Source organism: Pezoporus flaviventris, unplaced genomic scaffold, assembly GCF_033815535.1.
Source record: "Pezoporus flaviventris isolate CSIRO_AGI_PZ_B2104156 unplaced genomic scaffold, CSIRO_AGI_Pfla_v1 ptg000031l, whole genome shotgun sequence".
Classification (NCBI taxonomy): Eukaryota; Metazoa; Chordata; class Aves; order Psittaciformes; family Psittacidae; genus Pezoporus; species Pezoporus flaviventris.
Window position 1 is genome coordinate 63,662,996 of NW_026892579.1, and position 23,718 is coordinate 63,686,713.

General features: G+C 40.3%; 1 protein-coding gene across 4 annotated transcripts in view; it reads right to left on the reverse strand.

Moving 5' to 3' along the window:
* The window catches only part of PLCB1 (phospholipase C beta 1), a 401,428-nt gene that overhangs the window by 23,391 nt on the left and 354,319 nt on the right, over window positions 1-23,718 (reverse strand). Inside the window, exon 32 of one of the 4 annotated variants that reach the window (XM_061461565.1) lies at window positions 14,509-15,163. The exons of the other annotated variants lie outside the window; for them this stretch is intronic. Coding sequence (XP_061317549.1) covers window positions 15,083-15,163 — 81 coding nt within the window. The 3' untranslated portion in view covers window positions 14,509-15,082. Of the gene's footprint in view, window positions 1-14,508; window positions 15,164-23,718 lie in introns of those variants that run through there. 4 annotated transcript variants of the gene reach the window in all.

The following is a 23,718-nucleotide window of genomic DNA, read 5'->3' on the forward strand; positions in this document are numbered from 1 at the left end:
GCAGGAAGGTCTTAGACTGCAGTCATGCCTAGTCCCATGAACTCAGTGCAGTCTGGATGGAAAACCTTCAAGGACATCACCAGGTGCTTACAGGAGTGGTGCTGCTCCTTCACCATTCAGCCTATTCCCTTTGAGTCAGTGTTGCATGAGTGCCTGAGCAGGACAAGGCGTGGGACACGCTGCTCTTGGAGATGTCACTACTGTTCACTCGCCTTCATCCTCACTTGGTGCTTATCTCTGGAGCTGAAACTTCCATTTGATGGTTCAAAAGAGCAGCAGGATGGTCACACTGTCCCATCTACCAAGCAGACCCTGGTGTGCTACAGGCAGCTATGTGCTTCTCGGGGCTGATTCCTGGGGTAGCTGTGCTTTGTCATGAACCGCTCAGAGCACCCTCAAGTTAAACTCTCTTGACGAGGTCTAAGATCTGGATTGGAGAAGTCCTGAAGGTAATCCAGCAGCAACCAAAAGGGCCCAATTGTTTTAGTTTGTGCAGTTACTAGAAGATGGCAGTGAAATTATAGCTGGGAGTTGAAATTAAATGGGTGACTTTTTGGTTCATGCCAAGTGAAGCCTTTAAATAACGTTGCCATGCCATTTTCAAGTGGCTGCAGCATGTTTCATTCTCTGTTGTGCTAAGTTATTGTGGTTACTCTTAAATAAGTGTTATTTCAGTATTAAGTGATTTACTGCTTCACATGCATAATTTATGCATGTGAAGTATGTGCTTTACTGCTTCACGTATTGACTGCATGAGTTTACAGCTGAACTTGGTTCTGTATGTACAAGTCAAATCACAGCTCTTTCATGGTCCAGTTGGTGCCACTAAAATCTTGACATTTCCCACATCATATACTTTATACTCTACCACGGATTCAAGACATTTGTATTTACACTGTCCAGGAGCCAGAGCTGTAATGGCATTCAAAGTAATATGGTGATACTAGGTGAGAGTCATGGAATAATTGCATGCAAGTTCACTGAGGTCAATTGGTTTTTATCTTAGTTGTCAGGTTTGTTACAAATGAAATTGAAAACTGAAACCTTTAAAAAGAAATAGAAACAGACAATAGCACAAAATAAAGTTTCTCATTTAATATTTAAAGATTAAAATAGCTTCAGAACTGAAGTAGTACTTTTACAATTTGTTACAAAACATTTCCTCTCAAAGCATACTCTTAAAGTGAATATAATGATTGAGTCACTTCCTTGGTAGTCGTTGAAGAGGCAGAACAATATGTTTGAGCACTGTGTCCTCATTTTACTTTCATGCAGATTCATAACTGCCTTCTAATTGAGTCACAATGGCAGGGAAAAAGTACAATTAGCTAACAGCGTGGCTGGATTTGACTGAAATCCTGTGTAAGGGAACTCGTGCCACCTTCTTACATCGTGTTACAACAAATGAATGAAACCTTTTCCTTCATTTTCTCCTTGAACTCTTTCTCACTTTGGTAGCAGTGGGCTGTAAAGCTACTGCATTAACACTGACACACATGGTGTTGTAAGATACACATTGGGTGTACGATGGTCAGGAAATGGGTGCCAGTGATTGTGGTAGCTTGCACCATTTTGACATGCAAAATAAAGCTAAAATATTAGCTGAGGAAGCAGAAGGTGACAGTTTGTAGCAGAAAAAATGTAGCAGCAAGAAGGTGAAATGTAAAGTGAGTTAAGAAAGCTACTTTGTTTTGCATAGTGCCTTATGACTTCTGATGCACTTCATTTTTACATCCCTTTGATCTATAGACTCCACTGGTTTTGTGCTCCCACTGACAGACAAATCAGGTAAAGCGTCTTCCTTAAAACCGGAGATTTTAACAAAATTACATGTATGTTTGCAGCACACAAACAGTTTGTTACTGTGCATGTTGGCCTAGTTGCTTCAATGAGCCATGTAACTACTGAAGGCAAGTTAAGATTTGATTAGAAATTCCCTTAAAACCAGTCTTGCAAAATACTACAAAGCATCCTCTTGCTAAATTCCTTAGTTTATGCAACGTTATTACTTTTCCTTACTTTTGGCACTGGTTTTAGCCAGCCAGTTAAAGACACATCTGGGTTTGTGCAAATGTGTGTCTACTTTGCATGCAGGTGACTGCAGGTATGTGTTGGCTTGTGCTCACACGCCAGGATTTGGGTGTGCAGAGTAGGCACCCATTTGCCAGTAGGCAGATTTTACCTACCTGGAGGATGAACATCAGGCTCAAAACAAGTAAACATTAAAAGAGAAAGCAGCACCCAAAAATGGTAACAAAAAAATAAACAATCTACTTAATCCAAGTGAGGATTTTCCCTTTGGTTATTTATCAAAACACAGTCCACTGAAAGTAACAGAGATATCTGGATAGCATGAATTCCACAGTGATAGGAAATAATAAGGTTAGGAGATACAACTACTCAGCTGTAAGTAGGGCAACACCACTCAAACCCTGTATTGTTTATAAAGCTTTTAACAATATAGTCTGTGCACTTGCATCATTAGGATACTCTGATCCAAATGACACAAGTGTAGCAGACATATATTACATGTTAAGCACACATATTTACCACAGGGGTGCTCACTAGTTTGGGAGCTCCAGGCACTGTCTTGCAGCATGAGAGAGAGAAACACAGGGATTAAAACAAACACCAAATTTCAAGCTCTTTTCTATCCTGTCACAATTACCTGGTCTTCAAAATCAGCTTCAAGCAACTTCTTGATTTAATGTGAGAAGTATCTTGTTGTATGTACAAACACTGCATTAAGCTCTTTGTGAAATCTCTAATGCATAGATAACACAACACAGAAAACATGTATAATTTCCCAAATCATAACTAAGCAGCCAAATACTGATTGCTTTTATTAGTGCTGAGACAACATGTTAGAGAAGACACACATGGGAACTAGACTGCAGAAGAACACTAATGACAGGGGGAAGTGTTAAAACACTATCTGCTGTTCAAAGTCACTGTCTACCTCGTGCTGGTTTCCCAGCGGTTTTCTGGACAGCCCAGAAATCAATCCAGTGCAAGTCTAAGCTTTTAAAATATTGAAGTTGAATACATTCTGGTTTATCTGAGGATCCTGAATGTGCCCTCACTTGTGCAAAGGGCAAACAAGGCTTCACTTTCTGTGTCTGGTTTCTAAGCTGTCATGAAAAACTCTGTTGTGTTCTCATTTATTGTGATGTTACTATGAAGAACGACTGCTGCAAACAGTCCAGATTTATATTCTTGCTAGTGCATAGATATGGGGCACAGAATCTTGTCATTCACTACAGTAAATTGTGTTGACCTCACACTTCTAATCAAATGTTCTTAATATAACTATTCTTTACAATTATCCTTTAGGAACCCTTAAAAATACAATGAAGGAAAGTGTATTGTACTGGGGGAAAGAAAAAGGGAATACTGCTTATCCACAAGAGCTGCCTACAGCACATCATTTAGTTCTTTTAATAATTCACATCTCTCCCAGTTATTTAGCAACTTACATGTGTTGCTGTTGGCTCTGCCTTTGGCACACATAGCACAAAATGACCATGTTAAAGAAAGAAGAAAAGATTTGAAAGAGCAGTTTAAGGAGAACTGGAAAAGTGTTAAGCAATGGTGCAACCTAAGTGACTTAAGATTTGTAGACATGAAACACTCGTGCCTACCTCCTTCTCCTCTTTCTGTTCTATACTGCTCTTACCAAGGCTTCAGCTAGTTAAAGGATTCCTCTTCACTGGTGGAAACTGAGAGGACATATTTCTGCTGAAGTTTTGGCCAGCTAAAAGCAAGCAGTGCTCTCTGGCCACTAAACTGAGGCAAAACCCCAAGCCATCTAGAAAACAACATATACTGTCCATTATTTAATCAATAGAACAAGGAGAAGATTCTTGGCCTTTATGGAAGATGCTCTGGCCTAAATCACTAAGCCATAGCTCCTTTTGGGAATGTTTCCAGCTGTTTTGTGTGTTGTAGAGCTCACCTTCAAAATAACGTGCCGGATGAGTCTCATATAAGAGTGTTCTTTAAAGAGGTATCTACAAACAGAATTGTAAAACCAAGCACAAAAAGGAAAAGAAAGGATAGAGGCCATGCTTTCCCATGCGTGTCATCTACAGCAAGGTTGCACAGACACTCAGGACAAAATCTAGCTCATGGCAACACAGAAACAGTACAGTAAACATTTAAGGTAGCACCCTGTTTTGAAATACTTTGAAAGGCGTGAAATGTTGTTATATTAACACCTTCCTTGGATCAGAAAAGATCCTCCACATCCCTGTCACAAAGACAATGCACATGTAGGCTTCCCTGTTGATTGAGCTCAGACTGTGAAGTGGACAGATGGAGGAAGAAATGCAGGAGGAAGAGAATGGTCCTGGCTTTGATCTCACTCAGCAAAACTGTAAAACCAATTCAGATTAATTGTGCTGCACACCAGAGAACATCAGTGCTTAACACCAACGTGAATGAAACCCATTGCTATGCAATTCCACCTTTACACATACACAATCCAACTGCAGCAAGAATAGCCTTCCTATGCACTCCTATTTCTCATCCTAGGCAAGAACAGAGGAACTACTAACTTCTTTCTTACATGATCATGAAGCCTGTTTAGCCTTCCTGCAATGGTTCTGTTACTGCATAGCTGGATTCTTGTCTGAGTACCAAGGCTCCTATACAGAAAACAAGCAAGTGTTCACTAAACCTGTTGTATCACAGGAGAGTCTAAAGCTGTCAAAGACTTTATGCAAGAACCTACATTGCTGAGGACACTTTTCCTCTCATAAAGTCTGTCTAGGTCACACATGGAAATATTCTTTTGGTACAGATTAAGTACCTCAATATTTCATGTTAAGCAGTGCTGAATTCTCACTCATCCTGTAAAATCCAAGTTACAAAAATGTATATATACGTACACATGTAAGAACGTACAAGGACTGAGAAGGACCTCTGTTCTCTGAGGTGAACCATAAAATTAGAGAAAGCAGCTTAGCTCCATCTTAAAACCAGCTTTCTGTCCACACAATGCACAGTATTACAATAAGGTATATAGTACCCCAGTCTGGAACTACTTGTCTAATGCAAGTTAAGCATCAGCTAACCCAGTTATCTCTGTGAGAACACAGCCTGAAGCAGTATTCAGCAATGGCTCAGTCTTCCGTCTGTCCTTATAAACAGGTCAAAGTGAAGCCCAAAAGCTTTTCAGTGAAACAAAATTGTTGCTACAATTTAGCAAGTGTACTGCATTATTTGGTTGTTTTAAAGTGTAAAGTGTTAACACATGGATTTTGTAGGTAAATTATCTTCAGGGGATGTAAAGGACCCAATCCTCTGATCTTGATGGTGAGCCAGAAATTGCTTTTCCATAACTGATACTCAAATTTGCAAGATGATGGCAAATTAAAGAAAATCCTTCTCCTATCCCAAAATGTCATTCTAAATCACAGCAGTTCATGTTCAAAGTGATACCAGTAACATCTCTGAAATTATTACCAGCAAATGCCAGTGGAATTAAGATAAGCATCAGGCAAATGGATGTCTCATTGATTCAATGCCTCATACAAATAAAACACGTTAGTCATCTTATCTGACAAGACTGACTTCCTTTGCAACTTTCTGTAAGTCAGTTCATTGCTAAAGGTCTCAACTCTCCCATCTGCAAAATTGTGTGAAATCTCTGTTATTAGTTCAAATGTTAATACTATTAGAATTTGAAAGCAATAGCATAGCCTTGTCCTACAGAGCTAGCATAATAACTTCGGCAATTTTAGGTCCTTCTCTGTTCAATATAGCAGATGGCACAGCTTTCCCTGCAGTATGAGAAGATTTATTTCCTAAGAATGTTTGAAAATCCAAATCCTTTTCCTAATCAAGTATCGGATAAAAGCATCTTTTACACAAACAGCACATCAAGAGAATGTCATTTCCCAAAATGTCATTAAACACTAAATGACTGTGAAATAAACAAACAAAAATGTGCTTTTATTACAAATTGCTATTAGTTGCATTTATTTTGTACGATGCAGTCCATAAGCCAATTAGTTCTTCAAATGACTACATGGGGGAAGCCCCTTCAGCCCCAGGGCTCCATACTCTACGATAAGCTCATTTGTGTCTAAGAACAGATTTTTCAGCTTCATTCTTTTCTGAAGCCAAAGTTAGCCTCAGACGATAATGCAGCTACTGCTAATAAACTCAAGATGCCTTAATATCAATTTGCTCAATGGAAAATCCTGCTTATTTTGAGCTAATTTACTACAGCAGTACCTGCTTAAGATCAATTCACAGCAGACTATTTCCTATTTAATGCTAATTAAAATCATGGATTTCCTGTTCCGAACAGCATATAACCCTGAAAAATTAGCTATGAGCCCATGTGTTATTGACTCAGACAGTGGACTATGTCTAGACTTACCACCTAATTGTGAGGTTCATAGAAACAGCTACTGTAAGCAATGACAAAACGACCAACACGAGGTCAGGTGATGAGGGAAAAGCAGGAGACACTGAGATTTGCCTTCTCAACATTACCAAGTGCAGAGTGGCTTCGCTGTGGGTTCCTCCAGCCTGAGGAACCAAAAGCACAGAAGGCTGGAACACTTTCTTGGCACACTGAATTTGAGGACCACCCAGCCTCTCTGTCTCAATTCCAGCACTTTCCGGCCTTGAAGAGAATAATACTCAAGTTGTGTGCCAAGGGGATATCAGCAGGTGGCATCTGGGTTTGCCCTTACCCACCCATAGTTCTTGTCAGGTCTATACAAAAATATTTTCAACTGACTGTGCTGGGTAGATACAGGGCAATTCTTCCATTCTGGAACACAGTGAAGTCAGGAAAGCACACAAGCATGGGAACGACTAAATAAAATAGATACTGGAGTGGCCCTGAATTAAGGAAGATTCCACCCAATGCTTTCAGTCCATTGCTTCTGAGAATTCGTGTTTGTGGGATCTGAGCCTCTAACTGGACTGAAGTTACCAGGAAAGCAGTACCCACTGGGCTCCATCATCATACCGGGCTTCCAGAGATTAAGGAGAAGGACAGCACAATCCCTATCTCTTTTGACATCATAAACTGAAAGAAGACACACTTACAGGAAGAGTATGCGCTACTTCTGCTTATTAGTGAATCAACTTTGTTTTCTTCTATAAAATCTTTGCCTCATTCCCACTGCAAAAGGCTAAAACCTGCTTAGGCACATCTCAGAGCAATCAAATCAATCACAGCAGCCTGAACTGCATTTCCAGCAAGAAACTGAACTGAGGATATGATGTCAAAGGTGACGTACAAAGGTAAAAACCCTTGAGGAAGCAGGCCTGCAGACTGCAGAACAAGCCTGTTTTCAGAGCTTTGGCAACTCAGGTGCCAGCAAATGCATCTTTATTTGCACCAAGTCCAGCACAACCCTGGGGAGACAGATGGATCTCCTTTAAAGCCTCCTCTACAGCTTTTATTTACATGCCCAGATAAGCAGTTGCCTGAGCATCGTATATGGGGATAATTGTAAGGTTTAAATTCCAACCAGTAAACATTATGAAACAAGTATCAGTCGGGAGGATTCTTAATTCTCAAAGCCACAGTGATGCTTACCTAGCACAGTAACAGCCAGAAACCAGTGTAAGAAAATCCAGACCCAAACTGTCCCAAATGTGCAGGTAAAACTCCCAAACCAGAAATAAGTGGAAGAACTCTTTAGTCATCGGGCTAAATAGACTGGGATGACTGATGCAAGGCAACCACTGTGTTTTAGAATGTTGCATTGAGTCTTGCAAAACTTTAAGGGCAAACAAAAAGAATCTCAATGCTTTATAAAGCCAGGCCTCAAAATCTGTAACTTCAGAAGAAAGTGGATTTGAAAAGTCTCCAACTTTGTTACTAGCATTTTCTTTGACACCCCCAAAATACTTACTTAAACAGCTACCCAAGTCTGTGTCTTCTTCATTTCTTGGATTATTTTTCTTTTAACAGTGCTTGGAGATATTAATCACATGCAAAAATATAACAGCTGTATAATTAATGTAATAATCATGTGGAATGTATATTCACTAGTTTTAATAAGAAAGAAGTACTTCAAGTTGTCTTTCATAATACAAGGATTTAATGCTTGCTCGAATATTTATACAGTTCGTCTGTTCAGGAAGCAGCTGGGGCAGGGACTGTCTTTGTGTGAGAGGCCTGTGCAGAACTGACCATTTTAGGGTCTCTGTTCCTATACTGAACTACTGCAAATTCATGAACACTCAAGGAGATGGAGTCCTACTCTATGTGCAAAAATATAGAGAGGCTAAAGCACTCTTGTATTTCAAGTTTACTCAGGCTCTAGCTTCAGTTCAAATTTATGGATAACTTAAATTGGTGTAGCTTGAAGCACACAGTATCACTAGCAATTCTTCTTTTCTCTCCTAGAGATTATGCCATCCACGCAGGCATGGCTGGGCAAATTCTGTATCTGCTTGCTGCTGTAGCTCAAATTAATGAAGTGCAATAACGTAATCTGCTGCCAATTGGAATTAACAGAGAGGACCGCAAATAAAGAAGAGAGTTGGGGGTTACTTATGTCACTCAGCCAAATGTGGGAAGGGTTGGGCAGAAAGCTGGGGCCTGTGTTGGATACAGCTGACTCAGCACACAGATGAAGTGATCAAAGAATGAGAGCCTATACATTGCCTGTGAAGTCTGACCAAACAGCAACGTTTTGGTACCCTTCAGCATAGCTGAACGTGCCCAGCAATCCAAAAAAGTGCTGATACTCTTATAAATACACAGTGGGTAATATCTGAGCTCTGCCAGGAGAAAGGCTGTCAGTGTTCCCAGAGCTCTGAGGAGCTGCCTCAGCTGAGGTCAGTTTTGAGGCTGCCCAACAGCACAAACCACTGATGAAACGCACAAGTAATTAGGAACTGTAACAGCACTTATTTTATCTGCATTTCTTATTAAAAGAATGCAATCAAATTAATAATGATAATATGAATATAAATATGAATGCATGTGTTGATATGTCAATGATGAAATGTGCTTTGTTGCTTAGAGGACTCAACAGTTCCTGTTCTTTGACAGCTTTGAACAGTCCTTCGTTTATCCTCATCTTGTTTTCTGACATAACTTATTTATTTACAGAATGTCAGGGGAGAAACCTCATTTTCAAGGACAGTTTCTAGTTAACTTTCTCAATTAAAAGAAAAAGTTAAGCTCAATTGGTTTGTAAATAGCATTATCTAAACCCACAGAATTCATAGATTCTGGGGACCGGTTGAGAATACACCCACACAAGTGGGATCAGAAATGTTCCCCATCTTCTGTCTCCAGGTGTTACAGATGTTGTCTGACATCCTGAACATCTGCTCATTTTTGCCTGGTTTGGAAACAATTTCATTTGCTCCAAACGCCTCTAACATTATCAGGGAATTATTGTTCCCTTTGGTTTCTGTTAACAGTGCTATAAAGAAGTGCTTCTGTGGAAGTATGCACCTAAAACTATTGGCTTTGATGAGTTTTAAGTTCTGCTCTGAATATGAATCTGTAACAACAGCCTCTGCAGAGATCCAACTTCATGAATTAGTGCTAGAATCCTGTAATACCGCAGGAAATGTCTGCTGCAGTGATTCAGACATCTGCCATTCAGCTGAGATCTGTAAGAATCAGAGCAGGACTTCATAGCTTCAGGAGGGACCATGCTTTCATCATGGGTGTTGTGGTTTAAGCCCAGCTGGTAACTCAGAACCACGCTCGCTCACTCCCACCCCCCTTTCTCCCCCCACTCCCAGAGGGATGGGGAGGAGAATCAAAAGAATGTAACTCCCTGGGCTGAGATAAGAAGAGTCCAGTAACTAAGGTATAACACAAATCACTACTGCTGCCACCAATAATAATAATGATAAGGGAAATCACAAGGGAAGAGAATACAACCGCCGACCGATACCCAGCCCGACCAAGCAGTGATCTCGCCCTTCAGGTAACTGCCCCGAGTTTTACATCCTGGGCATGACGTGCTGTGGTATGGAATACCTCCTTGGCTAGTTTGGGTCAGGTGTCCTGTCTCTGCTCTCTACCAGATTCCCCTCCTCCCTGGCAGAGCATGAGATTCAGAAAGTCCCTGGTCAGACTAAACATTACTGAGCACCAAGTAAAAACATCGGTGTTATCAGCGTTGTTCTCAGGCTGAGAGTCAAAAACACAGCACTGCACCAGGTACTAAGAAAGAGAAAAATGACTGCTACTGCTGAACCCAGGACAGTGGGTCCAGTGAAATCCTGAATGAAGTTAGTGTAAGTCTTTCAAATTACATCTTTGAAATGAAACCAGACTCACGACTAGGAATCTGGAGGTTGCGTTGCTGTGTCTGACTTGGTGATCGATTAGAAACAGACTCATTCAACTGCATAGTTCTCAAGAACTGGAAAAAGTTTTAAGTCCAATAAATTAAAAAAAGATGATTGTGAACCACTGAAAAGCACTAAAATGACTTCTTTCCCTAGCGCATTTGTACCAAGTGAAAAACCACACTCTTTGTGGATGCAGGGATATTCCACATCTAAAAATAACTGCTGCTGTACACTGATCACAAAGCTGGATATACCCAAGGCAGCCTGAACTTGTAGGTCAATTTATAATACTTATGAAAATAAAAAAGAAAATCAGCTTAAAGCAAATTAGATGTTTTACTTTTCACATATCCATTGTGGACACTTTCCCTGAGCCACTGTAATTTGATGAGTATGTTGCTAAACAGTTTCAGCACTAAACCAGACTTTTCCCTTATACTGAAAAAGTGATCTTCAATGAACAATAATAGTAATAAACCTAGATACTGAGATAATAACTTTAGATACTGAGAACATGCATTGTAATGCCAGTTGACTTTCAGCGAGACAAATTCTCATCCTCCAGCGCATGCAGGTGTGTCAACTGAAAGTAACAGCTTCTTACACCCTCTTCTGATGTTGGCCTGAGACACTCTTTATTGTGGGCAGATATAAACACAGGGGTAAGTCCTGCTCACAGCCTGACTATCCTCCAAAAGCTTCACCCAGCTTTTAAGCAGCAGTTTCCTTGCTTTAGTACTAGAGAAACAGAAAAAAGTGTGGTTTGATACATGGACTGTGCAAGAACAGTTCCTGTGTTTCCATAAAACACTTGCAGAAATAATAATAATAAATTACTATTTGCATTATTATAATCATTATTATAGTATTTATTAGCATCTGGAAACTCCAAGAGAGCCTAGCCATAACTGGAGAAATCAAATAGCTCCAAAGTTTGAGGACCATTAGCTCACAGTCTGTGAACACACACTTTAAATTAGCGTGTTTGTGTGCAGACAACAGCATTGTATTCTCATTTTGTGGTGGTGATTTTAAGCCCATGAGTCATAATGTGGGGAAGGCAGGCTGAGGAAACCTGAGGGTTTCCACACTTCACAGTGTTCCCTTTGTTTAAGAAGAAAAATGCTGCTTCTGTTCAGGACAATGTAAGAGTAAACTTCTCTGCTGAAGGTTTGGCATATGTTAAATCCATTCTGTAGATAGCACAGAACCTGGAAATCCATAAATCTGCCTTTCCTCCTTTTTTGTTTTCCATACAAGGGAAACTCTGACTTCATTGTGAATACAGTCAACCAGGAAATCTTGAGTAGACCACAAAACTCCTTTGTGGGATTAGTGGTTTCAAAGCAGAACTGGGAACCATCAGAACTGGATTCTAATTCTGTCATGCAGACTTGTCTCTCTGAGAGATGCTTAAGCCAAAGATTTCAAACATTGACACCTAAAGTAAGGCAGCAGAATGCAAAGTTAACTATGTGGTCCAGCAAAGCCTTTAACACATGAAAAATGTTGTGTTTCGAGTTGGAAACAACACAGGGACATTTTATTACGCTCTCTTTCCCTTTTGGAATCTTCTACTCATTTCAGGCTCACAGATTTAAAACACTCGTCCAAATCTGTCTTGACAGTGTCACTTCAACTGAGCTACAAGTATTTTCTATTTGCTGGGTCAAGCTCCAGACCTCTAAAAACCAGGTTCTTCAAAAGCTAAGTTTCCTCAAAAACACATCCTTGAATAATATCTGGAATCTCTTTTTAGCAACAATACACCATAATGAACTATTTTTGCTTTATTTGGGGGTTTCTGCCTCGTTTATACCTACTGTGAATTTCAGTGACTTCTCATTCACCGAAATGCAAGTTTACATGTACTGATTAAATTACCCCCTGATTTGAAATGAAATGTAGCTACCACTGACAGACAACAGCCTGCAAACTGGTAACACTTCCTAGACTCAGGAAGCCTTACTTTGGGATTTTTCCTTTAATAATCCTGTGATTGCAGGTAACCCTCCTGTAGTCTCTGCTCAGTGGACCAATCCTGTTACCAAGGTCACCTTTGCACAGTTCTATTTGCATCCAGCTGACGTTGATTCATGTTGCCAGATGGGCTAAGGACAAAGCCCAGTCGCTCAACACAACGTGCAACCTACTTCCCCGCCTAACAATCTGCTGTTTAGGACTTTGGAAATGCAGGGAGACTTTGGATACAAGTTTAATTTTGTTTCATAGCTAGCCCACATGTGGCATGTACGTTCTGCATACCAGATACATCTGTTCCAACAGGGCACTAGCACGATGCCTCCGACTCCTTTTTCAAACAGGGCATATGAATACGTAAGTGTCATTTCCTTCTTTCCTAAAGGCACTCTCAGAAGTAATTACAAGTTACTGGTTTACATATGGACAACTAATGAAGAGCCAAACACTCTCATGCTGGCGCCACATAAACAAGGAATGACGACAGTAATGTGTCAGCTCTAGAGAAGAATGAAGACATGATACACACAAAATTCATGTAGGGTTTCTAATCAAATATATGGAAAGTCATGGGGAAACCCTTTGTCTGTGCTCAGACTCTCATATATGTATTTACAGGGTAAGTGGGACAACATAATTTCTGCCTTAACTATAACATGGAAATATACAGGAACACTAGAAGTAACATTTGGTCATTGTAGGCCAGATTCCACAGATCATTCAGGGCTTTGGGAACATAATAATTGCCAGGCTGAATCAGACCCAAGGCTAAGACTTGACCTCTCCCCTTGGCTAGTACCAGATGCTGTACAAAGGTAAAAGAGCTCTAGAACAGATGTGGATAAAATGATTCCAGCCTTCAAGGAAGCTTTCCTGTCTTGATCTCTAGTAGTTAAAGAGTGAGCTGAGTCTTGGAGTTCAAGTTTTAGTAAAGATTTAGTTCCTTTCAAAGTACTGGTCAACAAGAATGTCAACTCTGAAAATATTTCTGAAGCAGTTTCCAATCCCATTTGGAATCTACTGAACTTTGAAAGAATTTCAAGGGCTTAGTACCTATAAGTGAAGTTGAACTGTTTAAAGTCTCGAGCATTCAGCAGCTCCTCTTGTCAAAGTTCATGGCCAGGAACTCAGGAGAGCTTAGTGCGGTGTATGAAGCCAGGCACACAGAACTCAGTAACCCTCCTGAGTTAAAACAGAATGCTTTTTAAAATCCAAATCCTTCAGACTATGAGAAGGGAAAGCAGAAACGAAAAAGCCTGCAGAAAAGTGAGTCTAATGTGTTAGGTGACAGATGCTAGTTGGAAATCATCCCATCAGATATTAATCTTATTTATTCGGGGGAAATGAGAAGGAAAAGCTAAACATGGGGAGAAGCAGTTGTATCATCATCATGCAGGCGGTGCTAATGAGGTGATTATATATAACAGAGTAAATGGAAATAATAGTTGGTACATTGACTAAAATAAAACTCTATCATTGAACCAAATATTCTATTATTGAATAAAGATGTGAAGAGTTACACTCAGGAGGTATCATCCCATTATTTGGCATTCTCAAGCTCTCCAGGTGAATACTGTCTAAAAGTAGATGCTAAATCAGGCTGAAGTGTGCTAAATGCAGAAGGGACCACATTCCCTGACCAGTTTCTTTCCAACTTCCAGGTCCTGTGAGCTCAATTTTATCTGAAAACACAAGTTCTTCCCATCTCCCCCCAGCTCTGCAAGGTTGTCTCACTAGCAGAATCAAAGGAGGGTGCATGTAGGAACACTGTGACCCCGCTTTGCACCCTGTGTTTGCTTCACAGCCAGATGTGGTGTTATTTTTACCAAGAGGCTCCCTGCTTCTCTAAGACCTGAAGGCTGCCTAGAAAGGACATTCCAGTTGTAGATGAGAGACAACAGAAATAGTTTACAAAGCAGAACAAGAAAAAGAGACGCTCCTGAGTTTGTATCTATTGTATTGTTTGTATCGATGAGTTTGTTTTCTCTACATTTAGGCTTTATAGAAAAGATTTAACCAGGAAAGTGTCGTGTCTTTAAGTTCTGCTTTGCAAGAAGGTAGGTTTTGAGAGAGAAAATAATCCAAAAGAAGTGGCAAAAAATTAGCATCTATGTAATTACTGAGGAAAGCACAATAGTTCTGGAAAAAACTACCCAGCAGCCCTTTTAAAACTGAAAAATCAGAGAAATCCCTTCTTCCTTTTAAACCAAAGCCTGAATTTTAAGCCAAATCTTCATGTGTAAACTGGAACTTTAATTATACACAGAACAATACCTTGTTTAACAATACTTTTTATTTGTGGTAAGTATAATATAATGATTATGATTACTTTATCATAAACCCCACAAGTATCTCTGTCCTGAGCAGTGCATCAGCCTCAGACTCTGGTAAAAGCTGATCCTCACGGCACACATCTAGATCCTGTCAGGATGATGTCCATCTGCTGGACCTGATTCCACAGCTTCTGTTCTGCATGAACCTTTTACACAGGACATCTTCAATTACAGGCACCGCAGGCACAGCAGAAAGCCTGGTTTAGCCAGCGACCCTGTTACAAATGGAAGGTTACATACTGCCCTCAACCCACAGCAAAGCTCCCACAGCTTTGCCGAGTCACAGATCCGCCCAAAGAACCAGATGACCTGACCTTCACACAACACAGTGCTACTTACAGCCACATGTTATGCTTTTTCTAGTTGCTGGACACCAAAGATGATAATACAGTGTGGGTAACTTCCAATGTGTTGTGTCCATTAGGGCTGTGAAGTGGAAACATAAGCACATCCTAGCCCTGACAGTCCTCGCATCAAAACAGGTCTCTCCCTGGGCTGCTTAGCAGAGAGCATCCTCCTCCTGTGCTGGTCTGATTATTTTGTGACTTAAAAGTCTGTGGAGAGGTCAAAGTGTCTGTTTAATTTGCTGTTGTGGGAAAGAGGCAAAGGTGCCTGTGACACTGCGCTGTGCTTGGAAATTGTTTGCTCTTGGCACAGCCTGCGTCTTTTAAAGCAAGATGCCACAACCCCAAATATAATTGAAGGAAGGCTCCCTAAATGAGAACAAAGTAAACAGAGCTGCTTCGTTAGAAGTTACATCTCTAATCCTGCTTTTGCTGTCAAGTCGACTCATTTCTGTTCTCTTTGGCTCAACTTAAAATTAATTAGCTCTCATAGAAACCCCAAGTTGTTGTGCTTGGGTTAACAACACTTTGAAGGGTTCCTTTTGGCAAGTCTGTCTCCAAGAAAATAGATAAATTTAGTACAAATCATAATTGCTTGCTCTTTGGATCCTTCAAACAGTAGCATGCAACTGATTCTTGTCCAGTGTAGCTTAATGCTTATATATGGGCTATGCTGACACATGTACAGGGAACAGCAGTGGTTCTCTAACCAAGGACAGTAGAACAGCTCTTGAGGGGTCCTGCCGCCCGTTGACAAGATGTGGCAGTGAGGTGACTCAGGGCATGGGGGGAGATGTTGCAGGTGCCCAACGCAATGAAAGAGAAAGCCTGTCATACATGAAGAACTGATGAGTAAAGCTCTTATCTTCCCTCACTCCAATTATCACTAGTGCACAAAACATCTGCCAGTGTGGTGCCTTGGCTGACAGAACGCAGAGGAGAAAGACAGCTCTGTCTATCACGTTTCCCCAGCAGATACGCACACCTTATGTTCTTTCCAGTTGTGTCGTTATGGAATATTTAAATTCTGATCATGGAGAAGCCAAAAAAAGGAGGTTAAATACAAAATGACTGAAATTCCAGGAGCAGAATTGTTATTTTAAGAAATGTTTCAATTTTGCCAGCAATCTGTAGGAAATAATGGCAAAACCGAAGCAGAAAACCTGACTGATCTTTAACACAGCTGTGGGAGGCTGTTGCCTGTAGACAAGATGTGGACAAACCCTTTTATTCTTACAACCCCACCTGCATTTAGGATTCACAGTTAGAGACCTGATGGTCTGTCTAAGCCATGTTCTGCTATGTTTGAGTTTAGAATAAAGATAGCAATGCTAACTTGAGGTTATTTGATGGGCATTAGACATTATACTTTAATCACACTCTCAGAGGCGCAGAGCACGTTAGAAAATATCATTAGTTTTAGCACTCAGCTGTGGTTTGAGACAGTCATTAAGCAATCACAAAAAGAAGAAATGTCTTCAATAGCATGGAACTGGAGTAAACTAGGAACAGTAATACAGCTGAATGGGTTTGTTTGGGTTAGTGCTCTGGTTTGGGTTTTGGGGAGAGCAGGATGGCACTTTATTTAAGGAACAGAGCAGACACCATAAAGTAGAAAGTATAAATATTTAGTTTTGTTAACAGTGTATACAACTAATCTCTTACAGCTAAACTCCTTTTTCTAGGCAACAGATACAGAAGATGGTCTTGAAAGTGATCACTTAATACTGGGCAAAGGCCAAGAGAAACTGTTTCCATAATGGTGCACTAGAGAATTCTTCATTTTAAAGTGCTACAAGGAATGTCTAAATTAAGTCATAGGAGCACAAAAATTTATGGTATCCAAAACCTCTGCTTGGCCATGTGCTCCATGACATCACTGTTAACTGTCCTGGAGCTAAGCAGAGCTGTTCACCAGTGATTAACTCAAAGCATCAACTGCATCAAAGCTGTCAAGCGTGATGCCAGCTCTTTTCGCAACTGCACTCCTGGCCACAAGTTCAATTGCTCTTTTAGGGTTATAATGGAGAGTAAGCCATAAAGAAAATAAAAGTGCCCAAAGTCCCACAGCCAAGTAGCAGGAATTTCAAACAGCTCCCAGTTCGGAAATGGCTGAGAGTAGAACAAGAACACAGTAAAAACCAGACTCTGGAAGCATGTGCTTGCAGAAGAGTATAGTCCAGTGAGCCTACAAATACCCTTCAAAAACTAAAGGAGAGTAAAGGATGAAGGCCTAGTCCCTGACCATGGCAGGGGGGTGGAACTAGATGACCTTTAAGGTCCCTTCAGACCCAAACCATTCCATGATTCTATGAAGGCAAGGGGGGAAGAGATCCACACAGACTGGAAAGCACAGGTTTTCCCTCTCGAAGTGGTTACAGAGTGAATTCAGAATTAAAAACATGGTCTGTCTACCATGTATTTTCACCTAAGATTTTTAAGTCATAAGCACTACTTTCAGGTTCTTCTCATTTTGTCTCTCCCCTGTCTCTGAAGCTGTTCCTGGGGACTTGAAAGCACTGTGCCTGTGGCCCTAGAAGAGTGAGTGCCAGGCAGATTTCACTTTTATCACCCAGCAATAAAACACTTCCCTCCCCTCTCATACCTTGTCATTTACCATCAGCTGTGATCTGGGGTGATGTGAAACTGTGAAGCTCTATTCAGGGAAGCAGTTAACATTTGTCTTCATAAGCAAAAGAGAATGACCTTAACTTGTGCCCTTGCATGGCCAGTGAGCAGAGTACAAGAGGCCCCTGCTCTGGGTCCCAGCACTACCCAGTGTATTGTCAAGTCTGTGTGGCTCCTCGATGAGCATCTCTCTGCAGCTTTTCCCAGGCATGGCCCTATTCTGCTTGGAAACTGAATCTCCATTCTATACTTCTATACCCTAGCCTCTCCCTTTGCTCTGTCAGTAAAGCCATGCTGCCTAATTTTACATGGATGAGTAGCAATGGCAGTTGAAATTTCTGAGTTTCTGTTTTCTCAGTAAAAGCTTTTCCAAACAGTTTTGGAGGCTAAGCCGACACTGAGCAACAGGAATTCAACTTTTATTCTTACTGCCTTAAAAAGCAACCCAGGAAAGCACAACATGGATGGATACCTAGTTTTAAGTTGTTCTCACAAGCAAAAGGACAGATGAAATACATGTTTGGGGGTTGGAACTAGATGATCTTAAGGTCCTTTCCAACCCTAACTATTCTATGATTCTATGGCTTCTAGACAAGAAAACTTACTCTTTCTTACTTAAACAGTCACTCTTCAAATTTCTTAGATTCAAAATGTTAGTTATGTTTGAAAGGTAAGGAGGTATTGGACTGATCAGAACACCTGGCTGCTCCACACAAAAGGTATGCAACAGAAATGGCTTTCAGTAAAACTCAGATGTGAGCAGACAAAATGCACAAGCCTCTGGCTGTCTGTCAGGACACACACACATCAATATATCGATGAGCCTTGTGTGCAAGTGGAATAATTCTTCCCTTCGTAGGTCTTAGAGAAGAAACTGATTTCAGGTGACGGCGTGCAATGTAAGATTCACTTCTAGTTTCTGTGATGAGTGGTTACTGGAACGCCAAATTCCAGTCCTTAGCAGGGTGACTTCAATTGAAGATCATGATTAAGGTCTCAATTCCTCTTTTAAAATTTTCCTTTTGCCAAACAACATTCCCAAATTAATGAACTGCAAATGTAAAACATTTCATCTGAACTTTTCTCATTCTCCCTTGTTTTTTGTTATTATGTTGTGTATAAATATGAATGAGGAATTCGAACACAGTGGTACTTCTTATTCCTTCTGGTATGAAGGCATTCAATATAGGTATTAAATATTCTTTAACCATGAATTTAAGATGCACCAGTATGTTTGGGGTAATTTAAGATGCTCTGGATTAGCCTAAAAGCCTCAGAGCATATTGGCACTGCTTTGTATTGCCAGGCAACAAAGCAGCTAAGTACACCTCCCAGATTTCATCTTCCTGCATCTCTAAGCATTCCTTTCCACAATACCACACCCTCATTGTCTGATACACTTCCTACTGTTTTCTTCCTTCTATTCTTGATGTTTCATGTTCCCTGGAAGCTAAGGAATGCATTCTAATAGAACTCATCAATCTTTTTAAATGTTTGCCTGCCTTCATTTCTTATATATGATTAGAACCTCAGGCTGCCTGAGCAGAGATGCTGTTGTTTCATTTGCCTCTGCCCATCCATTTTGAAACAATGGAAATGACACATGTTGTGCCTCATTCACAGTCTGGGGTAGTATAGGTGGCCACTGTGCAAGACCTCAGTGGGGTCTATGGAGAAGTTTGACACTACTGCAATCTAGTGTTAACTAAATTCATGTAGAGGTAAATGAATAGCTAAGATAATTCACTTTTTTGTTGTAAAGAACCATTTCAAAATGTCCTTAACAGATAATCTAAACCCCAAGAAATGTTCTAAAACAGACAAAAAGCAGGTGCAGTATTTTGAGGACATCCCATATTTGCTTTCACGTGCAGTTTCACACCTGTCAGAGGAGTTAATCTCAATTCATCCTTTGCTTAAGCAATGTAATGCCTGTCCCCTTAATTAGAAAGGTTGGAGCTGGTTCTGCTGACACCATTTAAAATCCACACACTCGATATAATTCTTAATCAAAATATATGTCATAGGTCCCACTGGAACCTCTACAAGTTCTGTGTTCATCTTCTTGTACAGCAGGCATATAAAATGGGTTAGGTGAATTGCTTCCTAGCACCATTTGGTTCTCTCAAAGGACTTGAGGACTTGCACAGATACATAGTTTTCTTGTAGATATCTAAATTCAGGTGAATTTAGATATCTACAAGTTCTGCACCTATAGCCCTTGAAGTATCCTTCAGTTACATTAATCATGGACCCTTTAATTCATCAATATTTTTAACTTTAAGACATCATTAATTGATGATCTTAAAGGTCTTTTCCAACCTAGTTGAGTCTATGAGTCTGAAACAGTGCAGGAATGTGCACTGATAAAAGTCTTGAAAACTGAGGAGATGCAATTAGAGCATCCCACATGGTCAGTTCTTGAATTGTTAGTCATGGCATCTGAACAAATCCCCGTAAAAAAAGGAAAAGTAGGAAGGGATGAAATATTCCCAGCAGTAACAGTGCTCTTCTGTACTGCTGGTTAGCAGCAGCATTAAACTTTATCATCTGCAGCACATACTACACTTCCATCTATGAGTAGAAACTGAGATGCCAAAAACCTTAAGGAGGTGAAATATTACCTTCATACTCAAAACTTAATCTAACAATATCATAATTTCCATTTTTAATAACATAATAAGTAACAGTGCAATTATGTTAAAGAAATGATGCTGAAAGAATCTCTGGTACAGAAAACCAAGCTAAGTAATACTAATTTTCTTCAAAGGCACTGATGATGTCTACCAATGCCCCAGAAAAGAGCAAAGCCTGTGTGATTTCAGGCACTACATAAAACCTTTTGGAAATGCAGAATGGAATGATTACAGCCCATAGTTGTCTGCTGTTTATGGCACCAGCTGAATCTCAAACTATGAAAAGGGTGATGCTTCACTATCTGACAAGATATATGGGATAACTACATGTAGACATCTGCATGTCATTACAGGTAACATTTTCAAAAGGGCATAACTCACCAAAGTACTTCAGAGATGGCATTTGTGTGTGTAATTTTACCTTCCTCTATTTAGCAACTCTAAAGGTCTGTAGGCTATCATCAACCCATTAGGAAAATGAAGCGCTACATGTAATCATATAACGCTCTATGTGGTGAGATGTACGCCATACTCTTAAGCATATCATGTTAAGAAATCAAATCGTCAGTCTAAATAAGCCCAACTACCCAAATACTGTAAAACACCCAAACTCTTCATTATGTGTTGGATGCTTTTAAAACAGAGTAGCTCTTAAAACAGTAAATAGAAAAGTTCAATATATTAAAAAGACAGGATATCAGCTGGAAAGTTATTTTCTTAATCAGTTTTTTATGGTAAAGTAACAAAAGATTCCATCTCCCAAGAAATAACTGTAAAAAACAATCCACTATCCTATGTAAAATAGAAAACCCAGGCAAAAATGTTGCTTCTTAAGAGCTGCTTATCCAAGTCATCTCGTTCTAGCAGCTTTTCATTATTCACATACTTGTATACTCATATACTTGTCCTGGGGACACCTCATGTGTGTCTGAAATCCCTGTTATTTGAGAAACTGGGATTGCCTGTACAAATGTCTCCAGGTTGGCAAGAAGCACCATCTGCAACAGGCAAGAACACCCTGAAAACTATTTAATCTTTGCTGCTGCTAAATTGTGACAGAGGCAAAAGCAAACCCTTTAATAGGGCCTGTCTGCTGCACCAACAGAGAAGGACTATTCAACTGCACCTTGTGTTGCCAAGAGAGTTTGGCAACTGGGGAAGAACAAGTCAAAAGTAGAAACTGGGAAAGCCTGACTTCTGGCAGTGGAGAAGAGAAACTGCTTCATCTGATGGGCTAAGATCCAGGGAAAGCTCCAGCTGATTCAAGCCCTGTGAACAAGACTGAGGAATACAAAGAGCAAGGCCGAGCTTCACTGCTGCTCTGTGACTGTCTGCTGCCCCTAACTCAATGTTCTGAGAGAGTGCTAGACATGGATGGAAAACTCTTGAGGAAAATGCACTGGGAAGAAACGTCTACAGAGCAGGTAATACAAAGACAAAGGGAACCACATTCTGTTCAGTGTATTCAGTTGGTAGTCCCCCCAAAAGGGTAACTTCCTAATCAGGCCCCATATTGATCCCAAATACTAACATGCAACATTTCTATGGATTAATACCATAACTGAACAAACCTCTATAGAAATAATCCCAAATGTCACTTACAAGGAATTGAATCCTAGGCTTGTTATTGGTGTATAACAATAACAAAACCCAAAGCCCCAAACCACCACCGCCAACAGAAAGTGAGTTCAGAAGGATTAAGGAGTCACAGAGAGGACAAGGACAGCATTTTGGTGTACCTTCCACAAGAATTCTGCACTGAAGAAAGAGGGAAGTGCAACACCACATGCAGAGAAAAAAAAGAGGGGGGACACGACCAAATGGTGGGTTAGAAATCGGTTAACAGTGAAGACTGGCGAGAAATTTTCTTTACAAATTAACGTGTTCATGAGACAAAGAATGCCTCAAGAGCCTGTATGTAACTGGATATTTAACCCACCCATAACTAAAATGGTAACTGCCAAGTATTTAAAAGCTATTATGTGAAATGAGTAATACAGAAGATGGAACTGCTTCTGGATATTGCTTGCTTTCCTCCCCAGCTGTGATGAGGACCCTGACAAGAGCAATGTGCTGGGGGAAGGCTCCCCTGGTAGCTGGTGTCTCAGGAGCCACACTCGTAGTAACTAATGATCCAGCACCGCAGCCCGAACATTCACTCTGACTAAAATTATGTTAAGTTTTATGTATGAAGGGCTCAAGTGTGAGTGACAGGCTGAAACAGGAAGAGCATTAAGAACTGCAAATAGGATTGAGAGGGCCAGCTAAAGAATATTGAGGACTCCTGCGTCTACTAATAGGAAACTCATAAGAGGAAAACCTGGAGTATTAAATAAGGGTAATTCATGCTTTATATGTCACAATAATAGCATATTGCACATAGTACAAATGATCCTAACCAAGATACTTCCTCAGAGAAATGTAAAGCTAGTAAGGCAATAGATGAAGTGGGAGCAGTTAATGCTTTGAAGGCTGCTTTTCATATAAAAACTGAAGGCCAAGTTGTTATTATTCACATACCATGAATAATACACTTAGAGTCTTACACACTATATTATTAATATTGCATGTTGTCATAGGCTTATGCCTCAGACAATAACTCTGCACAGATATCTGAAGGAGAAACAGAAGCCTTGACCTGAAAAGCCATCATAAAACTTAACTAGAGAACATTGCTTTTAGTGGAAGCTGTGCAAAGCTATTTAGCACCAGGAAAACAGTCAGGAAGTCATCTCAGAAAGGACATTCGTAAGTGCCCTCAGCCTAGTGAGTAACTGCAGGGGAGGCAGACAATAAACTCAACAAACCAATACAAGATGATGGAGAAGTTGTTCACAATATGCTATCAGCTCTGAATGCAACCATTTTCTGTATTTCTGCCAGCTAGAAAGTAACATTTCTTACGACACAACAATTTACGAATGAATTTGATGGCAATGGGCTTGGGAAGTGGTTGACTGGAGGAGCCCTGACGACAGCAGCACTGGCAGTCGAGGTGATCATCATGAAGCTTTTGTACTTTGTGTATAAAGAAGATCAAAATGTTCTGACACAGCCCTTCAGCAAACGACAAAAATCACATCAACATGCAGGAGTTCAAATCACCGAAGGGTCTCAATTAGCCTGTAAATGTACTTAGACAGTTATGTGGGTACACAGTAAGTCCAGTATATCTTGTCTGCATGAGCAAACAATGACTATCAGAACGTAGCAGAGAAAAACTCAATGTTGAAACATGTTTAAGGACTGTAACTATCAGCATAATAATGTCAAACCATGAAACTATCGTTAGTAACATGAACTTTGTTACAAGAACTCCCTGAAAGAGCTTTGCCTATCTCCCACACCAGATGTAGCAGGTAGGGAGGTCAAGGCATCCAGATAACCCCAGGAATCAGGAATGCCAGATCAGTAAACATGAAAGAAACTTGAAAATACTGTTTCCAATTAGAGAAATGGGAAAGTCATTGGAAGAAAGAGAACACTTGTTTTCAAGCCATC